This window comes from Desmodus rotundus, chromosome 10 (genome assembly GCF_022682495.2).
Source record: "Desmodus rotundus isolate HL8 chromosome 10, HLdesRot8A.1, whole genome shotgun sequence".
Lineage (NCBI taxonomy): Eukaryota > Metazoa > Chordata > Mammalia > Chiroptera > Phyllostomidae > Desmodus > Desmodus rotundus.
The window spans coordinates 36,558,728-36,580,853 of record NC_071396.1 but is presented as its reverse complement, the minus strand read 5'-3'; the positions used below and the strand labels follow the sequence as shown (position 1 = coordinate 36,580,853).

The following is a 22,126-nucleotide window of genomic DNA, read 5'->3' as shown; positions in this document are numbered from 1 at the left end:
CCCAAACAATCTCTCCCCATAAAAGGGACGTTTGTTTCTTAACTAGGGAGGTTTAGGGACAGAACTTGAAAGCGAGGCACCATTTTCTGGAATCGAGGCCAGGAAGGAAATATTAAGGATGTACTCCGTGGCAAAGCAATCATCAGTGACTTCCTACTGAACACACGATTGTTTTTAAAATCCAAGAGGTGCTGAGCTTTGGATGCCTGAAGTCTACGAGGAGGGTCTGCCTACCTTGAAGATGAAGTCCGCCGTCAGAGGCCCAGGAATCTTAAAGGTTTGCCTCTCGGAGCTTCTCTGGAACTCGACTGTGGTGTTCTCTATCACAAAGACTCCAGGACTGCTAAAGCTGTGTTCCCCTTTGTGTCCCTGGAGCGTCTTTGATTCAATAACTACAATTGGGAAACAAAATTTGAACAGGAGATATAATTGGCATATCACATCACATTAGTCTCCAGTGGGCAACGTCAAGATTCGAACCTTGTATCTGTTGCGAAATGATCGCCACAGAAAGTCTAGTTAACATCTTCCACCTGGTATCCTCATAATTTGTTTCTTGTGGTGAGAAGTTTTAACAGTCTCTCTCTGAGCTACTTTCAGACGTGCGATACAGTATTGCTAACCGTGGTCACCACGCTGTACGTGACATCCCCGGGACCGGCGTATGTTATCACTGGGGGTTTGTACATTTTGACCACTTTCAGCCATTTCTCCCACCCCCACCTCTGCATCTAGCAACCAAAAATCTGTTCTAAATGAGAGAACTACCTTAAAAGCATTCTTATTTCAGAAGGATGTTTTATTCCGTAGGATCACATGTGGTACCAACACAGCATCAGCACATTGACTCAGTCTGCAGACACTGAGCTTTCTATGGCCGTTAGCAAGGTGCTGACAGGGTGCTGGGCCCCGTGAGGTCTAGCCAACTCCTCGACGCCTTTTCTGCCATAAGGGGAAGAATATGTAGCCATTTCTCAGCGTAAAGCTATGTTACTCATTTTATCCCCTGTTCAGACCATTTAAGTCTAGTCTTTTAGGCAAAACCACCATGAATCTTAAATTTGCTCTTTTTTTAAAAAAAAACAACTTTATGTTGAAATCATGAGAGTCGCAGGAAGTTGCAAAAACTGTAGAGAGGCCCTGTGTATCTTTCATCCATCACTGAAAAGGACACAGCTGTCCCTGCCCAGGCACCACGCACACGTCACTGTAGTTCAGTATGGACACTGGGGAGTCGACCTCAGCACAGCCCGCGCCACTTCATCCCAGGCCCGTCCCATCACGGCAAACATTGCCCTTGTGCATGCCGCCCCTTCCGTCACATTTTCTTGTATGTGAACAGAAATGCTTTTCATTTATTGATTTGTTAATCTTCACCCACGGGTACGTTTCTTGATTTTTAGAGAGAGAGGAGGAAGTGGAGAGAGAGAGAGAGAGAAGCATCGATCGGTGGCCTCCCGTACGCGCCCCAACCAGGGATTGAACCCACAACCTTCTGCTGCACGGAACAACTCTCCAGCCAATTGAGCCACCCGGCCAGGGCCAGGAGTGCTTCCTAGATGTCCTGCAGAAAAACAATCGCCAACGATCTCACCAAAATAGCATTTGTGCTCCATTTCAGTGATGCCTGTCCTCCCCGCTTCTTGGTTTCACTCACACTGTCTGTGCCACCATACTGAGGGGCCTGCTCTGAGGCTGAGAGACACAGTGAAGAAAGGCAATGGCAGGGCAGCTGGGTTCCTGGCCCCAGCGCTCTCCCGAAGTCTCTGCCCTGGGGTTTTGTTGCTGGAAACACAATGAGGAGTCAGCCCTGGCGGGGTGGCTCAGTTGGTCAGGGCATCGTCTCGTACACAAAAATAAAGGTTGTGGGTTTGATCCCCAGTCAGGGCATGTTGGGGAGGCAACCGACCGGTCAATGTTTCTCTCTCTCATCAATGTTTCTCCCTCCTCCTTCTCTTTCTCTCTCTCTCCTCCTTTCCCCCTAAAATCATTGAAAACATACACACAGGTGAGGACAACACACACACATACACACACACACAGAGGAGTCAGGTCAGACAACCTCCAGGCCCTCTTCTGCTCTGAAATCTCCATGTGATTACTGGTGTTCAAAGGTTCTTTAACCATTTCAAACAAAGGACGCAATAGCCCTGGCTGGTGTGGCTCAGTGGACTGAGCACCAGCCTGCAGACCAAAGGGTCACCAGTTTGATTACCGGTCAGGGCACAAGGTTGGGTTGCTGGCCAGGTCCCCACTAGGGGGCGTGCGAGAGGCACCCACGCATTGATGTTTCTCTCCCTTTCTTTCTCCCTCCCTTCCCCTCTGTCTAAAAGTAAAGAAATGAGATCTTAGAAAAGGAAACAGGAAGCTGATAAAACCCAGGCAAACATCCCGGCATGAGGGGCTGCAATCCACACGCTTTGGTGGTTTTGCCTCACAGGAGTTCTCCCTGCCACGGCAGCAGCTGCAGGAATGCAAGCCCTGGACCGACAGCGTGACCAGCACCGGGAGACATCGCCGATTATCCCTGACAGGCAGGCGGGGAGCTTCGCTGGGACGACTCAAAGGCTGGACCCGAGCGCCTTGATCTGCAGGAGTCATTAGTGGTCGGGGAATGATGCTGGCTCTTCTCAGACTCACAAAACCCCAACCACGCTGGCCCTGGTCTCCACCACCGCAGTGGGTGTTTGGAAAGTGTGAGATTACATTCATTTCCTAGTTCCAATGAAGATATAAAGCCGAGTGTTACAAAGTGAGTTGTCAGTAAAAACAAAGACGGGAGACTGGAGACAGTCAGAGGGCCCCGGACTGGATGCATGAGCCCTCTGACAAAAAGGAGGAGAAACGGTGAGCATTCGGGCAATAGCAAAACACAGAGTGAAATGGGGCAAAATCCATCCTCCCAGAAGACAGGCAAAACACCAAGTTTCTAGACGGGCTTGGCCCCAAATGGCCTGACTGAATTCAGAGAGCCTACAGTGGGTGCCGCCGCTGGGTGAGGGCTTTCCCACGGCGCTGACCCACGGGGTCACGGCTCTCCAAATTTCATCCATGTGGAGTTCAGGTGGGGGTGGGGAGGTGTCAGAATCTGGGAAGGCAACACCCGGGAGGAAGGGATGATCAGGTGACATCCCTCCCCTAAAGCAAAGGATGGCTCTGCCATTAGTTGTGTCTGGTGTTTTGCTTTTTAACGTCGAGTCTATTCCGTTACTTCTCCCAGTGGCCCAGATCTCTGGGGACAAGCACGTGAGACCACAAGGGCCAGAGCCAGTTTTATGCATATGAACTACTCAGACCACTCCTTTCTTCCCTGAGCCATAGGCTTATCATAAAAGATCTTTACGCCAATTATTTCACAAGGCTCCAGCTCTCTGGGTCCCCCACCCTGGGGCACACACAGGGGGTAGAAGCAGGTGCTCTGGCACCAACTGTGGAAAGGGGTCAGGAGTGGGAGAACACAGACAGGTGAGGTGCTCTGATGTAGGTTATGGATGCAAAAGTTTCTGAGGAGGAGGATTAACAAAGCCACTGGCTCTCCCGAAGGTGCCAAACTGGCTCCTCCTGAGTGCTTCTTCTGTGACAGAAGTTTGCAAATATCGATAATGCAGATGACAGGTTGACTCACGAATCTGTTCGAGTGTTCATTACTTTGTAGCATTCCTGTGTATTTACCACAGCCCCATGAGGTGAGAGCTGCCTGCATAAACCCTTCAGCTCTCCCAGCTTCCCCACTGAGCAGTGCCTGTGGTTTGGTGGGGGCGGTGGGAAACCTGCACACACCCTCCCTCTGTGAAGGGCAGGGGGTGTGAGCCTCCCTCCCACTGCCCACTCAGACTTCCTTCCCTTCCTTATGCTTAGCATGGTGGGGATGGCCATGCAGAGGAGAGTTGGGGAGGACACAGTATAGAGCCTCAAACAGCTAAAAACAGAATCAGAAATCAATACGCTCTTCAATCCCCAACTCTTCCCAACTCAAGTCTATACGGATGCCTTCAAATACTGGAATCCTGACCAGTGATCCTGAAAAGAAATGATGACCAGGAAGAGGATGAGAGCTTTTATCTTCTTTGCGCGAAGGGCTTGCCCTGAGAAGTATCCGTCTAGGCTTCTTTCAAGATGCAGGGTCTGGCCATCCATCCCCAGGGGGTCTCCTTAAGTTCTGAGAAGGCCACGAAAGTATTGCTGAGCAAACGTGGAATGAGAGTTCGGCACGGCTTAGTTATAAATACATCTAAGTCTTGCTTTGAGTGCAGTTGTGTGAGGTGGGATATGCACACTTATGAGGCACCCATTTCCTTAGGTCACAAAACAACGTCCACATTTATATTTCTACATCTCTACATACGTGGTCATCAGACAAGACTTAGATGATTAAAAAAAAATTCTTCCAATGGTGACCACGGAAGTTTTCAATCTTCTGGCATCTTGGCTTCGCAAGTGGAACTGCTAGTTAAACACATTCAAGGCTGGAGTTTCGCGACGATAAAGTGCCTTTTGCAGGAATCTGTTATTACTTCCCTTTCGGAGGGCTGGGGAATTTGGAGCTGTGTGTTTCTCTAAAGCGAGGGTCACACTTGGAACAGGACTGGGCGTTTAGGGTCTGAACCCTTGCACGAAGGCCTAAGATGGATTAAATTCCACCTGGCAGCGAAGAAACCGACGTTGACGTTCCTGGGTGTTCTCTGCTCCTAATGTTAATGCCACCTTTTGGAGGGCTGTAGTTAATACAGAGCTTTAAAGAGAGTGACTTATTACTGCCAAATAAGACGAATGTCAGGACTACACCGTGGTTAACAATAAACAACAAGAAAACAGTGGTATAAATCCAGAAAATAAAGAGACATCTATATTTAGAAGTCCAGAAATGCTAACTAAACCCTTTACAAACAAAGCGAATGCTGCATCAGCAGAGGAGACTTCAGGCACATTTATAGAGTCAAATGCAAGACTGTTCAGAAGCAGAAGGGTTCCAAGCTACAGATCTGTCACCGTGGCAGAAATGGGAACTTTTCTGAGCCCCGTTCTTGGGGCTGTGCCAATTTTGAGTGTCAACTTATGCGGAATGTGCCAGAACACATATGCACATGAACGAGCGTTTTGCCTCAAAACTGTCACCGTTACTTATTTTGTTTTACTTTTACTTCTTCCCTTCACAGTCTACTTACTCTGTTTTTAGGACTTTTAAAACTATTTTTGGAGCTGAGTTTTGGGGAACCACCTTTCAGAAATCAGGCCCCATCACAGCCTATTTTTCTGTTTGTGCCATAAAATCCACCCCACCCATTTTAAATGTGGTTTAATGGCCCTGGTATATTCCCAGGACTGTGAACCCATCAGCACCATCCACATTTAGAAGGTTTTTGTCATCCCGCAAAGACATCCATACCCATGAGCAGCCTCTTCTCTCATCTCCCCCTACCCCCACAAAACCAGCTGACGTCAGCCCAGGGCAGCCCCATCTACTTTCCAGCCCCATGGATGAGCCGATTCTGGACCTATTCTGTAAATGGCATCCCATAAGCCCTTCCCGCCTGGCTTCCCTCATACCGTGTAATGTTCTCCAACACACTCTGTATTGTAGTACAGGTCACACTTAATTCTTTGTTACAGCCACACCCTACTCTGCACATGCCACATGGTACTTCTTCTCCACTCACCTGGTGATGGGCTGTAGTTGCTTTCCTGAACAGCGGCTATGTGTGGCGCTGAATGCTGCTAGGAACAGTGTTCGGCCCTGCATAACTTTTTAATCCAACGTGGTTATTTTATAACGTGATCACCCAAGTGATTCACAGCCCTGGGTTCCGAACGATTCTGGCCTGTTCTCAAAACATCAAATTGGCATTTACATGGCTGAAGGTTTGCTATCAACCCAGAGCTGTGTGGGCTTTGACCCATTGGAAAAAGGTTAAAAAGTGTGTGGTGATGGCTGGTGTGGCTCAGTGGATTGAGCACCAGCTTGTGAACCAAAGGGTTGCCAGTTCGATTCCTAGTCAGGGCACATGCCTGGGTTGTGGGCCAGGTCCCCAGTAGGGGGCGCACAAGAGGCAACCACACATTGATGTTTCTCTCCCTCTATTTCTTCCTCCCTTGCCCTCTCTAAAAATAAATAAATCTTTTTTTTAAAGTTTATTTCACATATAACAATCTCCTATCCCCTGAGGGACTAATCCCAAACTGGTATATTTCCTACTGGGGTATGAGAAGAAAAAAGTTCCCTACTGATATAGACTATTCCAGAGTCCAAATCCTTGAGGTGTTTGTGCACACACCCTTTAACACAAAGACTTTATTTGATTGGCTAAATAAACTTTCAGGACACAAAATGGTGGTAAGACTAGGTGCTGCTTACAGAGACGGGCAGGTCCTTTCACTGTGATTCTCACACTCCGACTTCCCAAGGGAACGGCGATCACGTTTTCTTCCCCTAGGAGAGAGCGCAGGGCAGACGTCATCAAGCCTGTGCACCGAGGCCCATAACCTACGCAAGTCAATCAAAACCAGGGGCGTGTGCAAAGCTGTGGGGCAAGGCCCCTTCTGGCAGTTTCTGTTTTAGTGAGGATTTTTTTTGCAATCGTCTTTGGAGTCTAGTATAGAACCGTTTTTTTCAATGGTCCATAAACGCTTGGAAGGACAGTCTGCACCCTCAACATGCAAGGCTCCACACGTATCCATTTGTGTAACATTAGTAATTATTTTGTAGAGAGCCTACATGCAACTTTTACTGACTTACGTGTATTATAATCTCTCATAGCAGTTTTAATTCTTTCAATTTCTTCTTATATACCTAAAGGGTATTTTTTCTTTATATATTTTGATGTAGTTGTTCACAAATTTTTAAGATTTTTAAATTATCAACAGATATGAAGATACTCATCTTTGTTATTTTTTGTCTGAAAGTCGGTTAGTTCTGTTGCAAATATTGCTAGAGTGCTCTGCCTTGTCTGTTACAAACAGCCTCCTGGTAAGTCCCCCTTCAGTCCGGAGCTGGGCCCAGAGCGGGAGACCAGGACGGAGGGAGAGGAATGAGCTGCGAACACAGCAGGAGCGGGCTGCGTCTGTCTGCACTTCAGGACTGGCTCCACGTCACAAATCTGTAGACGGAATGGCCAAGCAAGCCTCATTCTGAGGCTGCTTTAAAAACACTATGGTTTCTCATGGTATAGAAATCAGTGGTTGCTAACATATAAAGTGAAGAAAAGGTTTCTTCTCTATCCCATCTGGGAACCCCCAGATTTAGTGGTGATGGTGATGGTGGTGGTGATGGTGGTGATGGTGGTGGTGATGGCGATGATGGTGGCGATGGTGGTGAATGTGATGATGGTGGTGGTGACGATGGTGGTGGTGGTGACAGTGGTAGTGGTGGTGGTGGTGGTGGTGATGGTGGTAATGATGGTGATGGTGCAGGTGATGGTGGTAACTAGTTCCTGCTGAACACTTTCATTATTTGGAACTATTCCAAAACGTCTTAATCGAAATTTGGGGTAAGATATCCTTGATCCTGTTAACCACTGTGCCATCATCGAGGGCCTCACCTCATCACACATTAAAGCCATTTGCATTAATTTACAAAACCACTAGTGACCGGCAACATGGAATAGCGGCAAAGATCAGACTCTAGAGCCAGGAAACCTGGGCTAGAATGGCTGTGTGACCTTGGGAATGTTTCTTGCCTTCTCTGTGCCTGGTACAGTAATAAGATGAGATAGCTAAAACAAAAACATTTGTTTCAAGGGGTTGTTGAGAGGGTCCAATGAGGTCTTGAGAAGTGTCAGGCATTAAAACTACGCTGAGCGTGTATTACCCCCCCAGGCATGCTGCTAAGTGCTTGAGATGCATGACCTCATTCAGCCGAACAAAAACCCATTTCTACACTTAAGAAAATGGAAATTTTGCAAGTTTAAGTGACTTGCTTAGAATCAGAGAGTTCCCAATCAGTAGAGCTGAGGTCAAAACCCAGAACGACACTTCACGACACCCTGGTACTGTGAGACCAAGTTTGACTTGTATTAACTCACACTTGAGCGTTCATTCCAGGCGTTTACCGCCTGGGTCTCCCTTGTTTGATTTTGCAACCACCGGGCTGGCTGAAGGGCCACTGCAGTTGCTTCCACTCGTTCCCTCCCACGCAGAAACGCTCCAGTCCAGCTGGTCAATAGTATTTTTCTCTGTGTCTCATTTCCTGCCGCAGATCACAACTTTGCTAAGTAGCAAGATGCAGAGGAAATAAATTGTCCACACAGTGTGAACTCATCAGTAAACATTCGTTTCCGCCCAGAAAGAACTGGAGTTTATATCAAGTCATTGTTTTCACTACTAAGTCCAATGAGAACTCTACCGACCTCAATACACACACGCCCTGGTAACGCAAAAACAGAGAATTTCTAGTTACACCTTGACAACCTCATTCCCACTTCTTTTTAAAAGTAAACTTATTGGGGTAACATCGGTTTTATTTCAAACCTTCTCTCGAGTATTTTTCACATGAACCACACACCTGCAGGACTGTCTACAAGCTCCCTTTTGCAAATTGAGGGAGAAGACGTGGGACGTCCCAATGCACAGAGATGAGGGAAGTAAACACCACAAACTAACCATTTTTTTTAAAGGTAGGGAAGGAATGCGGCAGGATTGGAGCCAGCTGCGAGGGGACGTCCCCTCAGACCTGCACGGCAGTGACATCCCTTCACCCAACCCCGAGCTGCAGCAGGACATTACCACCTCGCGGGGCCGCAGCCTCAGCCCTCCCGTCTGAGCAGAAACGCCTGCCCCCAGCCAGGGCGCCTGTTCATTTACAGCCTGAATGTCCTCCACCTCACAGGGACAGGGCGCCCACTCGTGCCCACTTGCAGGACTAGCCTCTGCACAGCACGCAGGGTGGGGCTGTGTTCCATGCAGCCTCACACGACCACTTCCCGTCCAGGCGTCCCACAGCATCACTGTGCACCCCGTCTTCTCAGCTCTTTGTGCCTCATCCAATCAATCGAGAGCCTGGTGAGGATTAAATGATCATTTGCCTTCGGGGTCTGTAGTGGGGTGGGTGGGTTCAGAATACATCACCCCCAAAGATGACACTGTGGCACAGTGATTATTTTGAATTTTGGGAACTTGAGAAAGAGCCAGTGAAAGGAGGGCCCTCCGACCCTCCCTCGTCCCTCTGAAAGGAGGGGCATCTCCGTGGGGAGGGGACCCTTCTTGCACCAGGAGGGCAGGAGGTGCCCTGTCATCAGACAAGGGGTTGAGGGCCCAGAAGGCTGTAAAAACAAGCTGAGTTCCTTCTTCACCATCTTACTACCACCACCAGCCCAGGACGCTTATCAATTCTTCATCGATTTTACTGGCTTTTTATCTAAAAGCTTCTTGTGTTTGGCCACTTCCTTGAATTGTTTACCTTTGTGGGGCTCTGGTACATACACACCTACATGATTAAATTCATTTTTCTCCTGTTAATCTGTCTTTATAATCTGGGGTGGAGGGGCAGGCAGTCTCAGTCAAGAACCTAGAAGGGTAGGGGGAAATCATTTTTTCTTCTCTATAGGGAGGGACGTCAGGGGCTGAAAAGCAGAGAGGTGAACCAGAGGCACCTGTCACAGGTGTCTGGGAAAGTCGGCAACACAGAATTGCCAAATAGACACCGTGCCTCCTCTTATAATGTCTGACTAGCAGGAGCAACCAATCAGGCCAATAAATACACGAAATAATCACTTCTTGAAAAAAAAAAAAAGAGGGGGAGGGAGTAAGCAGGAAATAAACAGAAAAGAGAAGGCGGACTTCGGGTCAATTGGTCTAAGAGAGCCTCACTGAGCAGGTGAGACTGGAGGTCAAGGACGAGAAAGGGCAGCCACCTGAAGCGCTGGGAGAAGCAGCTGCAGGTCCAGGGACTGGTCATGGCCAAGGCCCATGAAGTGGGAGGGGGAGGGCGCCTGGCATTCTAGAATCTTCCAGAAGGTAATATGTGCCTGAAGCCTAGTTTCCAAGGGACAGAATGGCACCACGGGAGGTAACAGCGGGGCCAGATGATGCGAGACTTTGAAGGTCACGGACAGGGGTGTGGGTTTTATCCTCAATGCAAGGCAGCTCCCGGACAGGCTGTAAGCCAGGGACTTCATGGTCAGTCTGGCCACTCTGAGATGAACAGAATCCCTGACATCCCTTCTCAGCAGGGTCTGCGTGTCACTCTCATCTTATTCCTCTTCACACAGAGGGCACAGAAGACGCACACAACCGTAAGAAACAGCAGGCTGAGGGCGGGAGCCCAGGGCTCTCGACATTTGGTCCAGGGTCTTCTTCCGGCCGTGATCTCTCTGGTTGAGTTAAACTGGGAGGAAATGTCCCACTAAGCGTCTTTGGTTTAAATATCCTTTTACTATTCAGGATCTTTTTTTTTTTAAATTGACTTTAGAGAGAGAGAGAAAGAAGGGGAAGAGACAGAGATGTCAATTTGTTGTTCCACTCACTGATGCACTCATTCACTGATTCACTGATTCCCTGACTGGAGATTGAACCTGCAACCATGGTGCATAGGGACGATGCTCTAACCTACTGAGCTACCGGGCCAGGACCATCACTCAGGATCTTGCTCCAGAAAGATGATGGGGAAGCAGCAAGAGATGTTCCGAGAAGACAGGAGGGTCCAGCTGATGCAGTCCTCCTTGCCAGGGACTAAGTTACATTTATTTCAGGGAACCGGGAATGATGAGGAAGAGTCCTTAAAATCACCCTGTGAGGCAGCCGCACGGTCACCTAGTGCAGGACTCTGTTTCTGTCGGGAGGACCCAGGGACGCTTTGTAAGAAGGGACAGTTCCTTCATGATGTCCATCGCTGAGTCAAGCGCTGGTGTTCCAGGCCGGTCTTCAGCACTCCTGTACCAGCATACACCATGGGCACTTAGTTGCTGCCAGGTAAAAATGTGCAATATCCCAGAGCCGACAAACTGAGCGGACGTACTTATTTGCCTCATGCATGCACGCCCATATGTGGACGAGGCAAAAATATTTCCAGGGACAAACCTGGAAATACAACTGAGTCCCTAAGTCCTGAGCCAGGACTCCCCAAATCAATGTGTTTCCTTCCTTGGGGCTGTTTTTCGCGTTTCCTCTGTTTAAATACTGAGTGGCCTCTCGTCCCCTGTTCCAACATCCAAAGCTGTTTGTGCCAGTGGTTAGCTCAGTCTCTCTCCTCCTCGTCCTCCTCCTCCTTCTGCGCAGGAAATTTATGTGTTGTATCTGGATGGGTTTCTGATTTTTCTCATAGCAAAGGTTTTGGCTCTGGGCTCCTACACCTTGGATCTCCTCGCTGCGTGGTGGGGGGATAGCTTGAGAGCACCCAAGCGCACTGTCTCCAGAGCAGAGCTGCACCGAGCGTGTCCCCCTGCGTGTCCTCACTCAGCATGTGGCCCCGGGAGGTTGTTTAGGTAGGATGGCCTGGCAAGGTGCGGACGTAAGGGCTCTGTGGACACCGCTGGCCTGAGGATGCACCCTCAGGGAGAGACATGGCTTCCCTTCCCACATTGCTTTCACACAAGGCATGATTCTAGGAAAGTGCTTCCATATGGCCCGTGGAAAATCCCAGCCAAAACCGGCCTCACAGGCCAGCTTCAGAGCAGTAACAGACGTGAAGAGGCTGTCGTGAAAAGCAAGGGTGAGCAGCACCAAGCTTTCACATAGGCGCGAACCTTCGCTGACTTTGGCCTTAGCCAGGGACATCCACGTGCTGAATCGGACAACCTGCCCACAGTGCCCCCGGCTGGGACTGGGTCACTCACTTCCCCTGCTGCAGTCAAGGATCAGTCTGTACAATCCAGTCGCACTTTCTTTGCAGAAATTAATCAAAGATCTTGGGTGTTTAGGGACTCTTCAGCTGGAATGTTCTGAACTGGCGTCAAGGGTCTGAGATTCCTTCCCAAAAATCAGCATGGTAAATCTGGAGCTTATGGAAACCTGTGCATTTTCATGGAGAGAAAAATGCCTAACTTTCACTCAAATTTTGGAAGGATCTATAATTTAAAAACTGAAAATCAGTGAGTGAGAGAGACAGAGAACTACCTTTCCAAGAGGTACAAACAGGTAGAGACCCCTTCCTCCCAACACCTCACTCCACCCCATCCTCTCCCATTTCAGGGCCTCTCTGCACACATCCCCAAAAACACGCCTTTCTTGACCCAATTTCACTCCGCTTCTACCCTGGTGCAGGTAGAATTATCTCCACTCCTAATCTCTTTTCAACCTCGGCAAGACGACGTCCTTCCTCATGAGATTCCCACACTTCTTCTGGCCCGCACCAACAGCCCTTGACCTGCCCTGTCCCTGCAACCTGGGAGAGCCCTCCCCTCTCTGTTCCCCCCTTCCTGTGGCTCATCAACCCAACGCCATCAGGCTTCGGTGTCAGCCTGAAACTCACCGAAACCTCTCTCTCTCGCCAACATCAGAAATGATCTTCCAACTGCCAAAGAGAATGTGGGGCCTTAACTCACTGGAGCTTAGAACCGGGTTTGACGCGGCTGCCCACGACCTCCTTTCTGGAGTTTCCGCATTTTTCTGTGTATAAGGCACCCACTGGCGCCCAAATTCTTGTGGGCAGAAAAAAATAAGGATGTGCATTTAAATGGGTCGTACTAATTCTGTAGCTATATAAATGTTTTTAATTCTTTTATTTATGCTTGACATGTTAAAAGTGTAACTGTAGAGAGCAATAATGATATCCGTATGAAAATAATACCCTGGAATAGGATCATTGGTTTGGTTTCTAAATATAAATAAATAATCGAATTAAGAAATTAGAGCAAAGGTTGTTTTGGGTTTTTTTCCTGAAAGTTTGGGCCGCAAACATGGCTTTGCATTGCCTCCTTTGGCTTCAGTGACAATGCTCTTCAATCTGTTGGCTGCTGGGAGGCAGAGGTCAGCAAACTGGCACCCGAGGGTCAGATTCAGCCCGCAGCCTATCTTGTAAATAAAGTTTTATTGGAACACAGTTGTGCCCGATTGTTCACAGATTGTCTGTGGGAGCTTCTGTGTCAGCGCTCAATACGTGAGAGAGACCACGTGCCCCGCGAAACCCTGACACATTTACTACTGGTCCTTCACAGAAAACTGTGCTGACCCCCAAATTAAAGGATTAAAAAAGGCAGACATCACGGAAATGAAAAGGTGGAATTTTCTAGATATATATACAATTTAGAAACTGTTGATTCTAAACACACAAAACTGAAAGTGACATCTGAAATAGGTGTGACAGGCAGAAGGTTGGCATCCCGGAAATACTGTGAGTTACAGGGCAGTGAGGGAAACAGCCAGACGGGAAAGCAGGTCCCCACCCTCAGTAGCCAAGGGAGAGGTTAAAAAGGAGAAATGAGCAACGATGGCCATATTTTCCAGCTCGATGGCAATCAAAGGGAGGCAAATAAAATAAATTATTGCTTCATGGTTTACCCCCAAATAATCAGCAAATATTTAAAAGTAGTCACGCTCTGTGCTGGCACAGGTTCAGAGAACAGGCACTGTTAGAAGAGGCAGCGGGAACAAAAATTTGATACACTGTTTTCAGAAGATACTTGACTTTCAGGAAACTGGTCACAAGTTTTTTCCAACTGAAAGGGTTGGCATTAGGACGATGTGACTGGAGCAACAGATGGTAACGTGTCATGGGGTGGGAAACCTACTTTTTTCGGGAGACACGTGCACCTTGGACTGTCCCCGCACCAGCCTGCAGGTGGAGCCGTCGCCAGCGCAGACGCCGCAGTTGTCTTCCTTGGCGTGACTCCCCAGGTGCCGGTCGCAGCCCACCGCCTGCGACAGAGCAGGGGCAGGACCCGGTGAGAACATGGGAGGCAGAAAGCGATTTCTCTCACACTTACAGCGTTATCCTTCAATTTACAAGTTGGCTCTCATTTATGAGAACACAGCTTTTAAAAATATGCATCATAGGAAGCTAGTCTGGAGTATCACTCGATTCTACGCCAGGACCAGATCATTAAAGGGAAGGACGGATGCTGACCCCTAACATGTCCACCCTTATTCTCCTAGTCACAGCTCTACTCAGATATGGTAGTGCACATAAAATGAGTGGAACTTTACAGATAACGAATGTTTCCTCTCTCCGCCTCTCCCCTCTCTCCCTCCCTGTCACCCAGTCCCATTCTCTCATTTCCTCCCCAAGGAGCACTACCCTGAACTCAACGAATGCACCTTTGGTCCATAGTTTTCAGTACTTCTTTGTCTGAACCTGCACCTCAGCATCTACATCCACGTCTCTCTATGTTCTAGATTCACGTCTAACTACCTCCTCTTTATCACTGTGGATACCTAATCCTGCGGATCTCCACCTCTATGTTATTATGTCTATACATTTGTCCTTATAAAGAACATTTTTAATCCTTGCCCGAGGGTACATTTTTTATTGATTTGAGAGAGAGGGAGAGAGAGAGAGATGGATATGACAAGCAACACCTATCGGTGGCCTCCCATACGCACCCTGACTGGGGATTGAACCCACAACCTTTTGGTGTCCAGGATGATGCTCCAACAAACTGAGCTACCTGGCAAGGGCTTTATAAACAATTTTTAAAATATAAGAAAGAAGGGACTAAGAGAAATGTCTGACACAGAATATGCTTATCCTGCTATCTTTCAGGCTCCTGAGAAGTGTCATTTTAGTGAGCTATTCATGACCGTGCACATGTATTAGTTGACTGTGTGCTTCCTTAAATGAGCAAAGGGGCTGTGGCCCACATTTCTCTTTATTTCACAAATGCGGCACTTATGCACCATTAACTAATATGATCGTGTACTGCCCGCACTCACTCATCTTCATTTGCATTTATTTATCTGGTGTTGAAAGGTATATAAGGGACTTCAGAGGCAGACGGCTCCACAGACAAAACCCCACCCCTCCTGCCACCCCCTTCCGGCTGCGGGGTGTGGAACAATTTGATCTTTCAGACACATTTTCCTCACGAGGAAAATAGGGGTAATAACACGTATTCCATGTAGCGTCTCGTAAGGGCTACATGAGAAAATACATGTGGAACCCTCGGGATAGCGACTGGGACATCAGGAAGGGCTCACACCAGTCTTTGGGCTGCAGAGCCCTGTGCTCATGCTCGGTGTGGGGAGGTGCAGAAGCAGACACTACATCCGAGGTGTTGAAGAGAGTACAAAACTGGAGGAAGCTGAAACCACCTGCCTGTCGACTGTCCCACCCCCCCGCCCCAGTTCTGGTGCTGAAGGGAAGGAGAGAAATCAAATGCTTGCTGCAGAGAGAGTTGGGGAAAAGTTCCAAGGAAGTTTAAGCAAAAGCCTATGATGAGAGGCATGTTCCAGTTCACACAGCGCTATCAGGAGGGAAGGGTTTGTGTCTGCTCTGGGCTCTTGTGCGTGGTGAAAGCTACAGGTGGAAGCTCTCGGAGCTCCCTGGGAAAACACTTGAGAAGTCAAAGGTGTCCAAAAATGAGTGCCCACCCTGGGCCAGGAGAAAAAATTGGAGAAGAGACCAAATTATTCGATGAGCAGTTGAATCCAACGACTTTTATACTTTCATCCTGATTATATATAGTTTTATAAAGAGTAATAAAATATTAAGAGAAGTAGCCGATTTGTATGGAATGCTTGCCACATGCCTGGCCTTGTGCCAGGCACATCACAGACACTGTTTCGTGGACTCTTCACAGCAACCTTGTACTATACGTGACACCTTTTATCTGTTTTACAAATAAGGCTTCCGAGTGTGGATGAGGTTAAGTGACTTTTTGATGTTACACAGCCAATATATTATGTCAGTAGTGGTTTTTATTTTTTATTTATTGATGTGAGAGAGAAAGAGAGAGAGAGAGGGACTTGTTGTTCCACTTATCTACACATTCATTGGTTGATTGTCGTAGATGCCTTGACTGGGGATCAAACCCGCAACCTTAGCATATCAGGATGACGTTCTAACCAACTGAGCTACCCGGCCAGGACCACTAATGGTTTTAAAACCCAGGGCATCTGACACCCAAATCTTAACACTGTGCCACCCCTTCCCCACGTTTCCTCTCAGCCCATGGACCACAGAGAACCCAGCAACAGGGGCCATTACATTACTACCTACAAGTGCATGTGGAACAACTTAGATGTGATTGATTTTGGAAAGATGCTTGGAAGGCTGGGGTTCAATCAGTGAGTAACTTGTGTCCATGTGCTCTCTCCAGGGGGAGTAACATTCCCCGATTCAAGGACAGATACACGGTCCCCGGGCCAAGCTCTGTTCTCACACACCAGGGACCCTGAGTGCTTTGCATTTCACGAGAGTGAGCACCGCCCTCTCTCCAGCAGCCCGGGAAGGCGTGGGCCTGGGAGTTAGGAAGGGCTTGTTCTGAAGGGTATTTTAGGGCCTTGCAAGATCTTGGACAATCGAACACCTCCCTGAGCTCGTATGTTTGTTTCATACTTTTTTTGAAGTTACAGTTCATCCAACTCTTACAGCCAAAAAAAGCATGTGAAAACATCACAGAAAAATAAGAGCTGAAAAGGAGGTCTGGCTGCCCTCTGATTCATAGTGCATGAGCCAGAACGGCCTTGAAGCTGAGAAACTACTGGATTCTGGCTCTCGGATCCCCTCCTCGTCAACAATGAGCAACTTTTAAAAACTGCCTGAAGTAAAAAAAAAAAAAAAAAAAAAAAAAAAAAAGTTAAAAAAAACAACTCCCCGAAGTGTTTTAAACTCAACTCTTGTGGCACCTTCCCAAGTCAAGATCTCTAATTATAATGATTTAAAAACTACTAATGGATAACTTTATCAATAAAATGTATTCACATCTATTAAACAAGAATTTCTGTACAGCCAGGCACTGCACAGTTTAAATTAATAAGACAAGATTTGTATCCTACAGTGTAGCTAACGAGACCAGCTCCACAAGATTGGAGATAACATCAACAAACATTTAAAATGTACAAGCAGCGCTTTTCAGAATACACACTCATATAGAAATAACCTCTTCAGCTGAGGATTGCTTCACAGTTCCCGCCTACAATGTCCTAATCAGCTAAAAGATAGTGTTAAAAGAGGTGACATTACTCCAAATTCAGCAATGCATGATATTCCTAAACAAGTCCACTTTAATCCTCCAAAAAGCAAACAGTTTTTTGAGTCAAAGTCTGCTTGAGATCTCTGAAAACGGTCTTCCACGTTAGGAAAAACGCTTTCACTAGCGGCGTATACAGGAGCTGGGGTTTCCAGCCCCTGGTAGGACAGCCCCCCCCCGCCCCCCCCCCCCGAGAAGGTGGGCGTGGCCATCGACTATCACTGGCCAATGAGATAGGAGTCTGCGCATCTGCACTTCTGTAAGAATGGGGGGGGGTGTCCCTGCAGGAGTCACATGACCCCACTCTCACATCGGTAAAACAAGTGGGTCTCAGATGTTCAAAGGGCAGAGACCCCTACTGGCCTACGTGGGCGGAGCAGCTTTGCTGGAAGTCGTCATTCCCTGGTTCAAACCACGGAGCGGTTGGGGCTGCTGGTCGCTGCGGGAAAACCCAGCCTTCATTAGGCAGGAGCGCAATTCAATCCTTAACAGATAAAGCAGGGTCGCGTTAACGGCAGGGTGTTGCTTTAACTTGGATGTTTCACATCAGGACACAGATTCCTGGCTTCTGCGGACAAATACAGACTCTGACGTGTTTATGGGTAGTTTGGGTGATAACCAGAGGTCGATGGCAGTTCATGGGCTGAACACGTGGACCCTGCCACGTGGGGGCTGACAGAGAGGGGTGGCCATGCCTATGTGGGGGCAGGGGAGCGGGGACTCCCTGTAGCTTCCAGTCGATTTTACTGCGAATTCAAAAAATCAAGTCTATTTTAAGAAAAGGCAAGGAAGGGGAGAGAAGAGTTCCAGAACAGCCTGGAAAGGCAGCCAGGGTCCTGGTTTTGCCATCAGGGCCATGGCAAGCACTTGAGGGGTGTGGGTGGGAGGAGGGACACACTGATGTGCGTTTCAACACAGTGTTGATGGAGCCACGGAGATGACAGGGTCAACACTGTCACTGTAACTGCGGGCGGTGACAGGTGGTCACAAGATTTACTGTGGCGATGGCTTTGTGAGGCACAGAGATGTCGAATCGCCACATTGTACGCCTGGAACTCCTACGGTATCATATGTCAACTACAGTTCACAATAAATGAATAAAAATAAAGAGCATATTTCTCAGCCAAAAACAGCAATCGCTTTGGCTGCAGTGTGGGGAGTGGATCTCAGGGGAGGATGAGGAAGCTGAGGCATCGGGACAGGAGGGTGCTGATGGAGTCTAGGCCAGAGCAGCTGGTGAAGGCTCAGACTAGGAAGTCCACGGTGGGTTCAAACCAGACTTTGAAACTAGACTTGACAGGACTTAGCAGGGGATTAGGCATGTGTGTTGAAAGGGAAGAATCCAGAATGACTCCAGAACTCTGCGGTGAGCAACTGGAGTTCATTTTCTGGATGAAGGAAAGAGAAAAGCTAGTTTGAGGAGCAAGATTATGGTTTCTCTCCAAGCCTGACACTTTAGTGGGTGGTGAGGTTGCTCGCTTGCTGTGGTTGCTACTGTTTTTGATATGAACAGGGTAGGTGGAATCCTAGCCATTCATTATTTTAAATTTCCTCCCCCAGAAATTAAAACAATGGAGGTGGAATCCTCTCCTTTCCCGGCCATCCCCATAGTATCTGAATACCCCGTATCCTCACACCCATGACCGCTGTGTGGGGTTCTGCTTTGTCCACACTCATCACCACTCTGCCAAGCCCTCTCTGAAAATCTGCTAAGAATGCATTCATGCGCCTTGTTCAGCAAAGTCACTGCTCCTCAAGACCCAAGCCAATGAATTCATTTCAGTGAAACCATGAGTCACCAGGCTCAGAGAACTCAGTAATGTTCACATTCCAAAGCAGTGGTTCTCTGAGGGGGTCCCTGGACCCAGCATCCGCATCTCCCAGGCACTTGTTAAATATTCGAGTCCTCAGGCCCCACCCCACACCCGCTGGATCAGAGACTCTGGCGCTGGGTGGGGCCCCACTCCCTATATTTTAAAAAGTCCTTCTGGAGATGCTGCTGAGCTTTCAAGACAGAGAACCACTGGCCTGGAGGAATCCCAAGAGGCTTCATATTGCAATCTTTTCGATCCTACATGGACAACAATTAAACTGTTTTAAATAAGCGACACAACTTAAACAGTGAGGAACACTCTCCAAGCTTTTTACATTAAAATGCTGAAGAACAGTACAGCATTTTGTGTGCAAACAAAAGTAAAGAAAGAAAAGATTCTCTTTATTGAGAGAGTGAACGGGGGCGGGGAGCAGGTGTGGCTCACCTGACAGATGCCACTGATGCACATGTCCAGAGAGTCTGTGTGGCAGCGTGTTCCATCCAGCACCTTGGGAGCCAGCTCCACGACCACGTTCTGCCCCCGTGCATGACACTTGAGCGCGCAGGGTGCAGTGGGGTCGTTGTACCGTGGGAGCCACTCGTAGTAGTGCCCCTGATACTGGACGTCGTTGTAGGCAGAGCACTGCTGAGCCCGGAAGTCTTCGGCATTGGGGGGACAGTCCTGGAGATAGAGACAGAGGCCACGAGCTTGTCACATGGGCTGATGAGCACGCGGGGGTCCCATGAGACCAGACGCCCCCACCCCCTCCACCAACCTCTATCCTGGGAGCCACCTCATTCCGTCTACACATTCAAAACTGAACTCACAGCTGTGGGGTGCTCCTGGAACCTCCACAGTCATGGCCTATGCGGGGGACCACCTCGTGCATCCCCATCACCCTCCAACCCAGGTGGGTTTCCCCAAGTACTGTATTTTGCCATGTATAATGCACACTTTGTTTGCCCAAATTTTTGAGGGAAAAATAAGGATGAGCATTTCACATCAGTAGTACTACTTCTGTAGCTATAGAAATGTTTTTAACCCTTTTATTTATGCTTATGCTTATTGCTTATGCTCTGCAAAGCAATAATGATATCTGTATGCAAAATAATAACCTGGAATAGGATAACTGGTTTTGTTTCTAAATATAAATAAATAAAAAATTGAATTACATAATTAAAATGAAAGATTTTTTTTTCCCTGAAAGTTTGGGCCAAAAACGTAGGAGCGCATTGTACACAGCAAAATACGGTAATGAAAGTGTACGTTATGTAGATGCCACATTTGGCTCTATTTTATCCATCTTGCATATGCATTTTCGTATGCCTGACACAGCCCTTTCTGTCTGAAACAAGGGGAATGAAATGCCTTCCATTTTTCTGGGTGATTCAAGGTCTTCTGGGGGAATGCGAGTTATCACTCGCACCTTCAGGAGCCATGTCCCTGCGACGGATGACGTGGCTCTACTTTGACCTGAACCTGCAGTGCCTTCTGACACCTGGTGTTCCTTTGTTTTTGTTTGTTATTGTTGTTTAATTCACCTGACTTTCCTGCCTGGTTCCTGGGGCCCCCAGCTCTCTCTTCCTGGGAACCTAGTGCCTGCCTCCCACTGGCAGGACGGTGGAAAGACACTGTAGCTTTTCTCCCTGTCTATAATAACAGTACAAGTCTTCATGACTCAAGGATATTTTAACTTAACTAGTGATCCCACCCACCCAGAATATCCAAAGCAAGAGGCTGATGGCAAATGTTATGTTACTCTTCAATACTGCGCGCAAACTTCCCAGTTAACGGGAACTAATTAATCATATAGAAATTCCCCAATTGAAGACAACATACAGAAAGGCAATATGTTATTTTATACTTTTTGTTATTACAAAGTCATAAATGTTCACTGTACAAACTTTGAAAAGCAGCATCTAGTCAGAAAAAGAATAAATAACAAAGATTCTCGTGTCTAAATCTTTACAAAAATCTCTGGTTATTTTCCAAGGACAAATCTCTGCAAATAAAATTTCTGAGAAAAAGGGTGTGTTTCACAGTCTTTTAAGAAATATTGTGAAATAGCCCTCCAGAGAGGTATTATCAATTGTCAGGCTATGTAAGTTCCCTTTTTCAATACCTCCTCTTAGTTTGGGTATCATAATTTTCTAAAAATTTTTCCAATGATTAAGTATTACCATATTTTTTGGACTATAAGATGCACCCCCCCCAAATTTAGAAGGAAAACGGGGGTGCGTCTTATAGTCTGAATGTAGCTTACCTGGCTCGCTGGGGCGGGGGATGGTGGGCAGTGGAGCGGGGCTTTTCCCTATTTTTCTCCTCCAAAACCTACGTGTGTTTTATGGTCTGGTGCATCTTATAGTCCGGAAAATAAGGGGAATAGAACTGTATAGCTTTAATTTGCATTTTCTTTTAATTATTTAGGTTCAATATGTTTTCATGTATATTTGCTTATTGTATTAATTCTTCAAAATTGTCTTCTTTTCTGTCTTTAATTTATTGGGATATTTGTCTTCTTATTATTTTTAACAGATAAAACTATTAAACTTCACAGTAAAGTCATCAGCTCTTGTCACTTGTACTGGAAATATTTTCCCCATTTAATTTTGTTTGTGGTGCTTTGTGAAGTCAAGACGTTTTACATTTTTATGTAGTCAGCTTTATTAATATTTCCTCTTAAGAATTCTTTCCTAATTAATGAGCTCAGAAATGCTTTCCCACCACCCTAAGAATGGCTAAATATTTAAATGTATTTTTCTTGTTTCTATTTTAATTCATGTTTCAATTACACCTGACGTACAACGTTCTGTGAGCTTCGGGAGTGTGCAGCACAGCAACCGGACACTTGTGTGCCTTATGAAGGGGTCGCCGCAAGGCTCGCGCCCGTCTGGCATGGCAGTAGTTACTGCAATATTATCGACCATATTCCCCGACAGCAATTATATTTAACTCTGTTACGTCTGCAGTTTATTCTGATGTATAGCGTAAGTTAGAAATTTAATTTAATTTTCCCCCACAAATAATTATTAAAAAATTATCAGCCAGAATTTTAAAGTTTAATTTCTTCTATTTCTCCTTTTTTCACGACTTGACTTTTGCATTTTATTGTGTTTATACCTTTACAAACGGACTCAAATCCTCTTTGGCAGTCTGCAGGGACTCCATAAAACATAACAAATAAACTTTCCTGTGGGATTAATTACATGAGTTTGCCGTGAATCATTCCGAAATCCTCTGTCGTTCTTGTTACAG

The 22,126-nt window shown here is 47.1% G+C and overlaps 2 protein-coding genes across 4 annotated transcripts in view; both read right to left on the bottom strand.

Moving 5' to 3' along the window:
• The window catches only part of EFL1 (elongation factor like GTPase 1), a 339,962-nt gene that overhangs the window by 147,304 nt on the left and 170,532 nt on the right, over window positions 1-22,126 (bottom strand). The gene's annotated exons all lie outside the window — the stretch shown is intronic.
• ADAMTSL3 (ADAMTS like 3) overlaps window positions 1-22,126 on the bottom strand; it is a 143,647-nt gene that overhangs the window by 65,765 nt on the left and 55,756 nt on the right. For all 3 annotated transcript variants that reach the window (XR_006655667.2, XM_045196616.2, XM_024561776.3), the window contains exons 6-9: window positions 19,316-19,552; window positions 13,659-13,785; window positions 6,353-6,427; window positions 235-392 (exon numbers count right to left, since the gene is read on the bottom strand). Coding sequence is in view for 2 of the 3 variants with exons in the window: in XM_045196616.2 (XP_045052551.2) it covers window positions 235-392; window positions 6,353-6,427; window positions 13,659-13,785; window positions 19,316-19,552 (597 nt within the window). In the remaining variant the exon portion in view is untranslated. The remainder of the gene's footprint in view (window positions 1-234; window positions 393-6,352; window positions 6,428-13,658; window positions 13,786-19,315; window positions 19,553-22,126) is intronic.